Raw genomic sequence first — 14277 nt, 5'->3', positions numbered from 1 at the left:
TTTCTATTCTAAAATCAGTAAAAAATAAATTTATGGAAGTTCAAATTACATTGCTAAAGCCAAGACTCACACTGAAATTGACTTTGATCTTTTATTTGGTCACCTTCCTTGCACTGATATTAAAAGAAATACTCCTAACTAATACTTCTCATGGCTTCTGAAGAGGTGGCCATGCTAACACACACTTGCTATACTAAATTTCTCATTTGGTAAAATCTCTACTCAAATTCATACTGCCGTATTTTACACACTGCAGCAGTCTTATCTTTCAGACTAAGAGGCTGGTCATGCTAATAAGCACGAACTTAAATGGCAGATTATAAGAGATCCAAACGTCTACATGCCTAGACATCAAATGCAAATCAAAACTCCTGTGAAACCCAGAAAAACATTAATGCTTTAAAAATCGCTATCAACTTTAGGAAATGCTTAGATAGTAAGAGAGATTTACACACCTAGATTAGGACTTTAAACATGACAAAGAGGTCATCTGCTTTCTATGTATTAAAATCCTATTATAAAGGAAATTAACAGAAAAATACTAAGAATGCTAAATCTTAAAAGCAAAGCATTGCAAAGCATACAAATCAGCATGAAGTTAAGAGGAACTACTGTGTAAACCAACAAAAGGATTCAGTTATTTTTCTTCTGACACAGCATGCTGAAATAGCCCAGTGAAAGGCTGGCCTAGAACTGGGGCAAGGAAAGAACTACTCTCCCTGGAGAGACAGAAAGCAAGCCACCTCTTCTCAACAACACAGAGTAGTGTTAAGTTGCACTTTCTGGCTGAGCCGGAATAAGTCCGATTTATAGAGCTAGTCTTCCTTACTGGAGCAAATACCTTGTACCTATTTCACAACCTAAGATAAGCAATCTTTATTTATCCCTTTATCTTCTCAGTGGTTCTCAGAGTAGGCTCTCCTGCACTACATGCATTCCCCTGAATTTAAAAATTCTGGAAGAGCCTTAGGATAAGCCTTTCCCTGGGGGAATTAACGAGAAGTATACGGGGAATGGAATTTAACAACAAATGACAGTGTGCAAGCAAATGCTTTAATTCTTTTTTTTTTATCTGATACAGTGACTAAAGCAAGCAGTGTCAACCACAAAAAAAAAACCCAAAGAACTCAAACTGCAGCAGGCAAACCATGGGAAAGAAAGGACTTAAAACAACGTGCACTGGTGTTTTCAGATTTAAAACAGTAAAAGCCAAAAGAAGCTAAATACTTGTCTCTCAAAAACCTAGCCAAAAAGCTAAGTATTATATTTCTCAATAGTACAGAAAAAAATTCAGTTTTCAACAGAACTATACATAGTGTCTTGTGAAAGTCCCCATACTCTTCCTTTATCATGGAAAACCTATGGATTCTGTAAAAATTAGAGCCTCATCTGACTCAGTCTCTGCTTGCTAAGGTTCTTGATTACCTCTTCTAGCATTTGGCTTTCTGTAAAATCACATGACAGGGAAAACCTGTTGCACAAGGCCTCTTCTGAAAAATTCAGTAACACAGGAAGGGTTGTTCCATATAGGGGCTCAGCTTCAGCAGCTTATGTGTTTCAGTTATATTCAGAGACTAACGTTTTCAAAGTTTCACTTTAGAATCCAACACAACAGTTTTCTACTAACATGTGGGGTACTTAACTTGGACTATAGTGTGGTTTTATAGTAATTTTAGCAGTTTAGAACAATGTTTGGCAAAGGCACTAATTATAATTAGATGGCTTTTTCAGGCAATCACTGTGCCTAACTGTGTGCACAGAATGTTTAGCCCAACTCAGTCCTCATTTCAGACAGGACCTCTTCTGTAAGAGCAACATGCAAATTTTCTGGCTTACAACCACAGTAACACAGGGTAAGCAATTACCTAGGCTGTGTATAGTAAAAAACCAACTAGCATAAAGTCACATAAAGCGAAATTGAGAAAACACAGATCTAATTTTAACAAGATATGGAAGCCTTGTATGTAGTCATGGTTTTTTAAACATCAACCAATGATTAAGTTGAAACGCTTGTCCTAGATGTTTTTGGATGAAAGGAAGACAACAAAAATATTAGAACACTGAAGCTCCAGTAGGTTCAAAGTTCTTGGATATTCTCTACATCAGACTTTTAATATTAAACTATGAACATGGCATTTGTTTCTTTGATGGCCTTAATAAAAAGAATAATTACCACTTGACTTTCAGTAATTCTCATTTCAGTGTAATTAGATGTAGTTATTAGAATAACTTTTCCATTGCATTGCAGTTCTTAGCACCAAAGAACAGTGATACAAGTTATTTACATCATTATCTTCAGCTAAAGGAGCAGCATGGCTTAACACAAGAGTTGCCATTGCTGCCACCAGAGCTTCTACAACCTCCAGCATAATATCCTGTAGTGTTGTGCAATGGCATTGTAAACAGTTTGTGTCACCTCATTACCTGTAGAATTTATTCTTTTAAACACAATCTTTTCAAACAACCTATCCATAGGCACTTCTGCTTGATCATAGGTTTCCTCAGGGAAAGATCTCCTTTACACCCCAAAGACCAAGTCATGCTTCAGATACTAAGTACTTCTAGACTGTCTGCCTCACCCATCAAGTTTCAAGCACAGGCAGGTCAGCCTCGGTTTCTGATCATTTCTAGAGTTGAGAAATGGATCTTTGCATCTTAATATATCATAAAGGTTTGATGTATCATTTGCATTTTGAGTTAATAAGAATAGTCCTAGGAACCCCACTAAAAAAATTGTTATAAGTCTCATTTATCAAGATCTCTGAACATTTAGCTTCCAATTTCTTGGACCATTAATTCAAGTTTTCTTAATAAGCTATGCCAAAAAAGTTACCAGGAAAAAGTAATTTACAGAATGATTTTTGCTTACTAACTTTTTTGGAATAGAAACAATGTCAGCACATGAATTATATGCCAATAAAGCAATATACTTGAATAACTTTCCAGTCACATATTGGAAGAAAACAATTTCCGTTTAAAGAAATATGGATGAGTTCTTTACTCTTTGACTCTTACTGAATGTAGTTATATGACAATGATGCTCTTGATCAAGGTCTAAATTATATTTTGATCTATGTGTTCCGCATCTTCCATGCTAGGACTGCATGATAACAAAGCATGCGCTGTTTCTCACAGACCTTTCTTTCCTCTTGATAATACTGTTGCTAATTTGTTCAGCAATTGATCTCCATCTGACTCATTTAGCATTGTGATAGCAAAAATTGTTTCAGTCTGACAGCTAATACTAAGCAACAAAATCCCTAATCTAGCTATAGCTGAAGTTTTACTACCAGGAAAGCTACGTGCAAAAACTACATGTGAAAGCTTTGAACATTTTAAGTGTGTGCTCAGACCTACGCTGCCCTTTTAGTCCGTGGCCACAGAGCACACACAGCAAGAGAAATTTGCCTGCAGGCTCTCTGAGTAGTCTTCAGCAAGTAGCCCAATTTCTACACATCTCTTGTTCTTCCCTAAAGCAGGGTTAACAAGTATTTCTCCTTTCTCCCTAGTGCTATGTGGCATTAACTTTTATACTTTATCATTTCTCAATACTTGCACTTACTGAATACCTAGCTCCTCGTACTGTGAAAACTAGGCTGTCATGGTGGAAAAGGGAAAGAGAAGAGTTTGATGCTTCACTTTATGGTCTGATGTTTCAAAAACATAAAGTGCAGGAAGAATTGGTCTGGGAGGTGAGGGAAGAAGGGGGAAGCTTCTTTTATCAAGCCAGTCACGTGGTTAGAGGTTGGTACATTCCTATTCCACGGTGACTACAGTTTTATCAGACATACGTGAGACATCAGTAAATCTACACCAGGTCTGTACAACCATTGCAATAGGGCTAACAATATCCAAGACAAATACTTTAAAGTTAAATATTTACTAAAAATCCTGGCTATGCTCCATAACATATACTATTTCATTCTTGGCAGTTATAAGTAAGCTGGTCTAAAGATAGCTCTTTTATTCGCAAGACCTGTTGTGAGCATGAGCTGAAGCACCTTTTTCAGAAGTCTTTAAACCCTTCCTCAGAAGAACTTGGTTTTCTTTATATGAATCATGTACCACTTGCAAAAATGGCTTTTTGTACATTTACAGATCACAATCAAACCCATTTTCACAATTTGAGAATGGAAAAAGTGAAAGAAATAGCAGTGTCTCACTTGTCATAGTGAAAAAATAAGCTATACACACACAACACTGAATGGGCTACAGCTTGTCAATGATGAGTATCTACCTTTATGAGTAGTCTCTGCACTTGAAATTGTTTAATTTCTGTGTGGATGAATGAAACAAAAACCTCAACAGTAAGAAAGGAATACTTCATATCTGTACAGAGCTTTTCCCAGTGCCTTCCCAGCGCCTTGCTGAGAAGGTTCACACCAGGTAGCATCACTATCTAAACTTTATGCTTGTATCTACTACTGGTCACTGTTGCAGAAAGGACATTGGACTAGACAAACATTCAGATTAGTTCACATTCATAAAACCTGGAGCAGTGCCTCTTTTTCTTGTTTCCCCCTACACAACACACTAATGAAAGCAAAATCCTTCAGGTTTTGCTTGTATTCACATAGGCAAAGAGTGAAAGAAATTTAATTACATCAGATGAATATAAAAAACAAGAAGACTGTGTTATCTTTCTTGCTACTACAGCTTTTTTCAGCAAAAGATCAAAATACCTCCTAACAAGAGAAGCACTTCACGTAAGTACTGTGGCTGTTTTATTGTCTAAACCCTGGCATTTTGTTGTGCATCTCTTAATTTTTACTGTATTAAAATCCACAGTTTAGTGTCTTAACTGCTGCTAACACTATTCTGGGAGAAGTTTCTAATGTAGCTCCCACCTAAGTTCCACAATCAAATACTGTGATTAGGCCAATCAACAAACTTTTTTTCTTTTGTGTCATTAAATCTGAGCCTCTTTCCCCCAGTGTCTCAAAGAAGCTCTCTTAGAACCGCTTCATAGACATTCCTGTAGCAGCTCCTTCATGTGTGATGACATAATCAGTTCTTCTGTAAGACTTCCTTTATTTGCATTTTAAAATGCTCATCAACCTGATTAGGGAATGGGGATCCAAATTCTCTAGAGGACAGTATGCTCACTGTGAAGTACTGTATAAGACTGCTATAATCCAATAAGGTTTAAATACAGTATTCTGATCAGCCAATGAGTAAACCTTTTTTCCCCCATAGGCTCCTTGCGTCCACCTCCTATGTCAATCAAGCATTTATATTCTTCAGACATTGTCACTAAACCAGCCAACCTTGTATTTTATAATTCAGACTTAGCAGTTTAAACCCAGTACTTCAGAGAATTTTGTGTTTCTAGATATCTAGACTCACAGGAAAAACAGGCTAAAAGTCTGGCAAGGTCTACTCAAGACATAAACTGCTCTTAAATTTGCTGCATTTCAGAAATCAGCAGTGAACTGACAAAGCAGGTGTGTGCTCTTTGCATAGTAATTTCTGTGGCCAAACTAATTCCACAAGTAGCTGTACTTGTACCTGTTGGATTTAGGAGTTGATACACAGCTTGTGTGTAAAAATCACCTGCTTTCTACAAAGAAAATTTCCAGGTTGTCTAAAAACATCTTTGCTAAAGCCAAGATGACAAAACACAGAGCAGAAAACAGATGGAAACGTCTGCTCTGTTTCAGAAGATGCCTGAAGTCTCCACTCATCTACCAGAAGAGTTTCCAAGGTAGAAAAAAATGTGACAGTAATGGCACTACAAAGTTTCAAGAACAGTTGGTTTAGTTTTTCTGAATGCCAGTGTAACAAAGCTCCGTGGTCTCCACATCACAATGCTTACTATTTCAGGAACCTCAGAAAACTACCTTCAGGGTGTATAGCATATGTCTTAAAAAGTGTTGGTTGCATTATGGTTGCAGTACAGCAATATTTATCCCTCCCTCCCACAATATCCTACTGATCAACATCTTTCAAAAAGCTAAACGCTCATGAAAAATCTCTAGGAAATAACAACGCTTCAATTGGAAAGTCATCTTCGGAGCACTTTGACCACCATGAAGGCAAGAATGATAATTTTCTGTGCTCTGCATAAGCACGGAAACTCTACTGTCACTTTGTGGAAAAAAAAAATTCAAACTCCAATTTAAGATTTAACTTTTCAGAGGAGCTCATGAGCTGGAGAGTGGAAAAGGGAAAGACTGCACAACTTAAACCCAGAGCAAACCTTTCCATTCCTCCTGCAACTTTTTGTTCCTTACATTCCTGCCTTTACCAGCATTTCATTAACCCTTTTCAAAAAATTGTTATGACTCCAGAGTAACCAGCAAGTATGTCGGACAAAAGCCAGGCAGACCACTGTATTCTTCTTCAATGTTATACTCTTGAACAATTTGCTTCATAAATTAACAAGCTTGTCAATTAAGTTTAGAGCTTCTCTAAACCGGCTGTATTAAATATGACTTGGATATGAGGAAAGATTGTCAGATCAAATTAAGAAGATTCGTGTGAGATTCTCAGAGCAGATATATAATCTGCTGACTTTTGGGTGGAAATATACAACAGGCTGTTCATTACCCTTTGTTTAGAGCTCCACCCAGCGCTCTGGATTTGCAAGCATCTTCAGAGCTTGCAATCTTTGTTTATTTTAGGAAAAGAAGCATCCTTTTCTAATCACTTATGAGACTAAACATCACATTAATTTTCATGCCACAATCTAATGAATCAAACTGCTAAAACTTTTTTTAAAAAATTATGTCTTGTATTCCTTTGCAACTTAGCACGTCAAAATTATGGTTCATGGTTGTTGGTTTGTGTTTGGTATTTTGTTGTTGAGGGTGGGGAGTGTGTGTTGTGGATGGATGGCTGTTGTGAGTTTTTTTAGAAAGTATGCACTACTTCTGCTTGAGCATTTATTTACACATTAACCTGAGTACTATAGCTGTCTCATCATCTATCAGACTGCACTGAAAACAGACACTTACCATTCTTCCTCTCTATCTATGCCCCGATTCTTCACCTGGTCCTGTACATGTTTAAGCTCATACATGTAAAGAGATTCACCAAAGTCAAATAGATAATAAGCATATCTGATCTAACCTTATGGATGTGATAGTGCTTAACAAAGGAAGGAAAGTAATGCCTTAAATACTTTAAAGCTGATGTTATCAAGAAAATCCAAACAACTGACGTACCAAAATTCTGGTTGTAGTCTGTATATTCCAGTGTACTATCTTTCCGATTTGACTATTTTTCCATTGCAAATTAATTCTCCACAGAAATGTGTGTTAGACTTTAAATAACCAAGAAGGCCAAGTTTGCAAAACTAAGCTGATTTACATCACTCGAGACTTTTTGCCTAGTACCTGTGGCAAAGTAAATTAGCCTGTCCTGCAGCAGGAGCTTCCTCAACGAGAAGCAACAAACACCTCACTGATGGAAGGCTTTAATACATCTCTCAAGAGCTTAGAGTTAGCTGCTTAATGTTGTTTTAGCCTTTTTCCACTAGGGATTTTGTTGTTTGCTTGCTTATCTTAAGATCTCTTGCAAAATAGACCTGAGGTAGGACCGGCCATATAAGTGCAAGGCAGATCAAGGGAACAAGAGCTAGACGCTTTTCCACTAAGTCTGCAGTCCATTTGATAATCAGTCTTGGGGAAAAAGAATCCCTATTTTTAATACAATGTATAACACCTTTAATTTCTCATACCTGAAATTCCCCTTCCCTTTTGTGTTTTATTTAATTTCTACTCATGACACATGGGTAGGGTTAACAAAGGACAACAGACCCTTAACATATATTCGGGGGGTGGTGTCTGACAAAAGCTTTGGACTGTTTCTACCATAATTATGTAAATTCCAGTAGGTGTCCGCCTATTTTACAGGTAAAGGAAGAATTCTGGATAAAGTTTCAGACTACAAGCTCAAGACATTTTTTTAAGATGATCACTACTTGTTTTCTTTATGAATTAATAAGATCTGTTGTCTCTCCTAGAGTTTTGTCATTAGGCCAGCTCACCCACAGATGCTCTGAAAGAAACCAGCAGAAACTACTCTAACCTGCCACACAACTAGTTCTGCACTACCTTGTGCTTTCTATGTGGTTCCTTTACAAGTTTAAGATTATGCCTGTTAGCCTGTGCTGCTCACCACACATAATCTTTCAGGCACTTCTCCCAAAGTATTTCCTGTTCAATACTTTCTAAGGTGCTGTAAATCTTTCCCATTTTCCCTAGAGATCTCTTATGATCAGGGTAATTTTCTATTTATTTAAAGCACTGAATTTAACTTTAAACCATAATTTTTTTCCTACTCCAGAAAAGCAATGACAGTTGCAGGGAGGAGGTGTCCTTTAACTCCATACTGTACATTCACAGCTAGACCAACTGGATTTCTGTTAACTGCGAGCATTAACTGCATAGTGATTTAATTCACTGGAAGAACACAGGGCACCTTCTTGCACACTGTATAGCAGCAATTTTACTTGGCCACCCCTTGCCAAAGAAACACATGGAAAACCGATCAAAAAATGCTAAAAATATTATCTTTTCTGACTGACACAAAACATTAAAATATTGCATACCTATTTTGCTACAAGTCAGAGACAGTCAGGAGGAAAAGTTAGGCACAGAGATTGTGATTTGCTGAAGTTGGGATCTAGTCAGAATGTTAAGGAGCAAGTGAAGTTTAGAATAAGAAAGTTATCTGTGCCTTTGAATTCACACATTGAAGTGTTCAGGATTCAGCATAGAATTTTATCCCAACTGCAGCATTTCCAGAAAAGTACTATACACATTATTGTCAATGTTATCCTGGAGGGATGGTACTACTTGATTATTGCCGTCCTTTTTCTTAAAAGTTTTCCCATTACTCTTCTGGCTTTTTTAGTAGCATTTCTCAGAATTGCACAACCAGGTGTTATTGCTTCAGGCTACGAAGAGGATTTGCACACATCTACTGCCAAACAGCTGGGAAGCTACTGCAGAAATACCGTTCTATAATGTATTTGTAGGTAAGTCATTCTTAAAAAAAGATACCCTCAGTTATGACTTTCATTTCTTCCTTAATAGGTACGCTCTTACTACAAATTACAGCTCTCACAATACCTAAGACCTAGCTAGGGCACTGTAATTACAAATGGAGGCTAATAATTCTTCTGATCTTTGGCTTTTTTGTACATTATCATCCTATTTAAGATCATAAGAACAGTAATAATACAGTATGAATAAGAGGCACAGTTACGTCCACTGTTTTAAGAGGTGCCCCTTTCCCTCCTTGTCACCTGCCTCACTAGTAGAAAGACAGACAGACAAAAACAAAAGAAAAAAACTAAATCTCATTTCACACCTTAAGACAACCCAGAATTGCAAAGACTGTTCACTGCCAGAATGGAAGAAACAATGTCAGGGAACAAAAGCTTAAGGATGACTGATTTGTCATATATCCTCACTGCAGTAAACACCAGAGCTGAAGACAGCTATAAATCACACTGCTATGTGAGGGGTGGGGGTGGGTGTCCAGGTGTGTGAGTTCCAGGTCTGTGGGACCATGCCAGTGTGACCCTTGACCTGGTTATTCAATCCACCACCAAGGAACGGCTATATCTCTCTGCCTGTACCTGTGATGCCATCCTTTATTTCAGACTCTCAGGACAGATGCCAAGTGTGTGCAGGCCTGTCAGCTGCACCAAACCCCCCACTCCTCAGGCATCTTTTTAACATGAATATATTTGAAGTATTATGAAGTATAATGTTGTCAAAAGAAAATATGACAGAGGTTACCTTTACTCAAGCTATAACAGTTAACTGTCACAATACAGAAAATTACTTGCAGCCATGTAAAATAGCATCACTAGGGACAAACGAAATGGTAATTTCATTTAATCAACTTTAACATCCTTTATAAGCATTACAATTTCAGAATCAGTCAAGACTAGATACATCCACCAGGATATTTTCAATACATTTTTGATCAGTGCTTTTAAAGTTTCCTGTTACTTTCATGTTCAAAAGGAACCATTCTTAACTTATTAACAAATCAATAACATTTCCCCCCTTTGAAAGTGTTGAAAATCATTATTTCAATACTTTCACATTATTCATATATCTTTTGTTTCAACATATTTTGGTGATGGATCATGTCTTGGTAAAATAGTTGGTACTTCTCTCATAATCATACGATTTACTGCAATTCTATTGGTAAACTGTTTCTTCAAACATGCATATACTAGCATGCTCATCAAAAAGACAATTAGTAACAGAAACAAAGTCTTAATTATGGATTGTATCCAAGAGCTCAAATTCCATCCCAGTTTGTTAAAAATTTTCCCAAGCCAGTCTTCTGACATATGCTTTTGAATTGTTTCAGTTTCTTTTTCAATTTTTCCTAATAGGTCTAGATCATGTTCCACATCCTGAGTGACATTTGGAATGTGGATACAACAGTGGTCCAATTTATCCTTGAGATATCCACATACTCCATGTTCTTTAAGTAGGAGCATATCTAGTGCCATTCTATTTTGTAAAGTCATTCTGGAAGTTGCCTGTAATTGTATATTCAATTCCTTAAACCCCTTTTTGGTAACGTTTGCTAATTTTTTCACTTGACCAGTTAAATGATAGAGCCATGCTCTGTTTCTATATGAAGCTACAGGATTTAAAAGTGATTCAAGTGCCCAGCCAATTTTCACTCCTGTAGATGGTTCATTCCAAATATCATCATTTATCTCAGATCTCTTTATTCGTTTCAATTCTAAATTCTCTAAAGATCCTTTAAATGGTGATTTCTTCCAAATTGGACAGAATGTTGGCATGCCTAAAATAATTTGTTTCACCTTACCATCTAAAGGTAAATGTGTGGTTCAGGTTCCATCACTTAATGCCCAAACTAAATGTCCTGGACTTCAAATAGTAGTTTTTCTACAACTAAACAAAGTTCCTTTTCTAACTGTAAAAGTTCTGGTTAAATTGAGAGTATTCTTAAGACCTCGACAAAAACAACCATATTTTAAAGCAGCGGCCAATGGAGGAATTCTTTGGATTACTAAGTCTGCATTACTGCAATCATACACTTTTTCACATTTCCACCACGGCACTATTTTATTTTCCTTCTCTCCCTATAAAGTTGACCTATCATTTACCCAGGGTAATACTGAAAAAAACTTTTCCATCCCAGGTAAAACACCAAGAAGTTCTTGCCATATACTGAAAATGGGAAAATATGGACATAGACCATATAGAGTCCAATTGCTCTACTAATTGGCTACCTTGGCCAGTTTTGTTACACTTCCATTTCATGATACTTCTGCTCACATTGGTTTTAAGTTGTTCATCATAAGAACACCATCCTAACTGGGGATTTGGACCCCCAGGAAAAAGAACTTGAGCTATGGCACTAGGTCGGGATCCTGTTATAAAATCATAATTCAATAGGTTTTTTACAATCTGTTTCTTTACCTGGCGACTTCCACTGTTTTCTAATGACTTTCACTTGCTCATACCATTGAGTCACTGACCTTTGTTCACAATAGGTAGTTTCATTTTTATGTTCCAGATTGGTCAGATTCATAGTTAAAATTCCCCATGGAATAGATTCACCTACTGCTCTCGATATTGGCAAACAAGCAGTGATCTGCGTGACATTTTGTAAATTGGCAAATTCTTTAATCAATCCTACCATCAAATTTTCGTCAGCCATTTGTTTGGAAATGTCAATCACTTGTTCTGTTTCTATTTGTCTTTTGTTACTGTCCACCAAGCCAGCCCATGATCCCACCAACACTACCGACCAAAATAAAATCCAAAGAATAATCATAACCTGATATAAAAAAATTAGACATGTTTCAGTGTCAATTTTAAAGTCTCTGGGTCACGATTGACAATCTTCCATGGAGTAGTTGCTTTCTTCACTCGAGTATAATGTATCCAAGCATTTGATTCTGCTATCTTGATAGCTGTAAAAGTGGTTAACAGTGTCTGGAAAGGTCCTCTCCAGCGCTCCTGCAAAGGTTCGGAGGTCCAGGTCTTCACATAGACATAGTCTCCTGGCTGGAAATCATGCACTGAATTTTCCTGGAATAAAGATCTATTCCAAATTACTGCACTCCAAATTGCAGCCAAAGTTTTCCTTAGAAAAAGCACATAGTTATACACATCTTGTTTTCCTTTTACATATGTTTAGATTTGGTTCTGGAAACTCATATCTTTTTCCATATAATAATTCATAAGGACTGACTGAAGTTCCACTCTTTGGCTGTACCCTGATTCATAATAATGCCAATGGAAGTGCCTGAGGCCACTTTAGACTGGTTTCTTGACAAATTTTACTTATTTGTCGTTTCAAAGTTTGATTCATCCTTTCCACTTTCCCACTAGATTGTGGTCTCCAAGACGCATGTAAATCCCAATTAATACCCAATACTTTGCTAACACTTTGGACTACTTCAGCAACAAAGTGTGGACCTCTGTCAGAGGAAATTCCAATAGGAACTCCAAATCTCAGAATTATTTCTTGTAATAACCACTTCACAACCTCTTTTGCTTGTGTGGTGCGACAGGGAAGGGCTTCTGGCCATCCTGTAAAAGTATCAACCCTTACCAGGATGTACTGGTACCCATTTTGTCTAGGCAGCTCTGAAAAATCTACTTGCCAATAATCTCCAGGTTCTGTACCAGATTTCAGTCTGCCCATTTGAACCTTTTTCTTAATCACTGGATTGGTTTTCAAACGTACTTCACACTTTGCAGTTACCGTATTAGCTATTCCCAACATCTTAACTGATATTACTTGCTTTCCCAAAGATGTTACTAAGGCTTCTGCTCCCCAGTGACATTCTTGATGTCTCGTTTGAATTATCTCTCTCATCACAGGAGGTGGAATTACTACCTGTCCATTAGGAGTTACCCACCATCCCGCTAAGTTTTTCTTAGCATTTAATAACTGACCCGATTTGTCATCTTCCTCTGAATATCTCGGTTTCTCCCTGGGAAGGGTTACTGTTTTAGAAGGAATTATTGCCATTTGCAATGCTTGTTTCTTTGCTACCCTTTTTGCTGTTCTATCAGCTAAATTATTCCCAGCTATTATTTTTGTATTGCCAGTCTGGTGTGCCGTACAGTGCATGATTGCTACTTGATCTGGCTTTTGAACTGCTTGTAATAATCGTAAAATCTCTGTTTGATGCTTAATGTTTGATCCTTGAGAGGACAATAACCCCCTCTCTTTCCACAAAGCTCCATGGACATGCACTACCCCAAAGGCATATTTTGAATCAGTCCAGATATTTACTCTCTTGTCGTTGCTTAATTCTAAGGCTCGAATTAAAGCGATGAGTTCTGCCTTTTGGGCTGATGTGGTACCCGCCAATGCTCCTGCTTCTATGACTGTAGTCTCTGTTGTTACCGCATATCCGGCGTATCGGACTCCTTGTTCCATAAAGCTGCTTCCATCAGTATACAGTTCCCAGTCTGGTCTCTCCAATGGCACATCCTTCAGATCTTCACGACTGGAATAAACATACTCGATGGTAGCCAAGCAATCATGTTCCAGTCGTCCTTCTTCCTGTATGGAACTTAAAAACACTGCAGGATTTACCAGGTTAGTTGTCTTTAGAATCACATCATCCTGTTCAGTCAATACCACCTGGTACTTCATCATTCGGCTGGGGGACAGCCAGTGTCCCCCCTTCTGTTCTAGGACAGTTATCACCATGTGTGGCACATAGACTGTTATTGTTCTTCCCAAAGTCAATTTCCGAGCTTCTTGTATGAGCATCACTGTTGCGGCCACTGCTCGCAGGCAGTTTGGCCACCCTTTACTCACTGTGTCCAGTTGTTTAGAGAAATATCCGACTGGTCGTTTCCAGCTTCCTATCCTCTGGGTTAACACGCCCGGTGCAAGGTGTTGCCTTTCATGTACAAACAGCTGGAAATCTTTGGTTAGATCCGGCAGTCCCAAGGCAGGTGCAGACATTAAGGCACGCTTCAACTCTACAAAAGCCTTTTGTTGTTGTGGGCCCCATACAAAGGAAGGGTTCTTTTGGGCCTCGTACAGCGGTTTAGCTATTAGCCCATAGTTCATGATCCAAAGGCGACACCACCCAGTCATTCCCCAAAATGCTCTGAGTTCATGAATATTTCTCGGCTCAGGTATACCACAAATAGCTTCTTTGCGATTTTTTCCTAATTGTCGTTGTCCTTTTGAAATCTCAAAGCCCAGATATATCACAGTCTGGCAGGCTATCTGGGCTTTCTTCCTGGATACCTTATACCCATTTAGTCCCAGGAAATTCAAGAGGTCAATAGTCAC

At 37.9% G+C, this 14277-nt stretch overlaps 1 protein-coding gene across 1 annotated transcript; it reads right to left on the bottom strand.

Moving 5' to 3' along the window:
* Positions 1-11801: 11801 nt before the first annotated feature.
* LOC119154505 lies at positions 11802-14049 on the bottom strand. The gene is made up of 2 exons (XM_037402117.1): positions 13372-14049; positions 11802-11969 (listed from the first exon to the last, which is right to left on the bottom strand). Exons 1-2 carry the CDS (start codon positions 14047-14049, stop codon positions 11802-11804), a joined length of 846 nt encoding a protein of 281 aa, XP_037258014.1.
* Between the last annotated feature and the right edge of the window lie 228 nt (positions 14050-14277).

Source organism: Falco rusticolus, chromosome 1, assembly GCF_015220075.1.
Source record: "Falco rusticolus isolate bFalRus1 chromosome 1, bFalRus1.pri, whole genome shotgun sequence".
NCBI classification, from domain to species: Eukaryota; Metazoa; Chordata; class Aves; order Falconiformes; family Falconidae; genus Falco; species Falco rusticolus.
The sequence above is the reverse complement of the archived record's forward strand: the minus strand, read 5'-3'. Positions and strand labels throughout refer to the sequence as shown.

Excerpts from the sequence above, each read along its gene's own strand:
- LOC119154505 (XM_037402117.1), bottom strand. The coding sequence starts at position 14,049 with ATGAACTATGGGCTAATAGCTAAACCGCTGTACGAGGCCCAAAAGAAC. Across the intron at positions 11,970-13,371 it reads TCCGATACGCCGGATATGCG|GAGCGCTGGAGAGGACCTTT; the intron begins GTAACAACAGAG and ends GAACCTTTGCAG.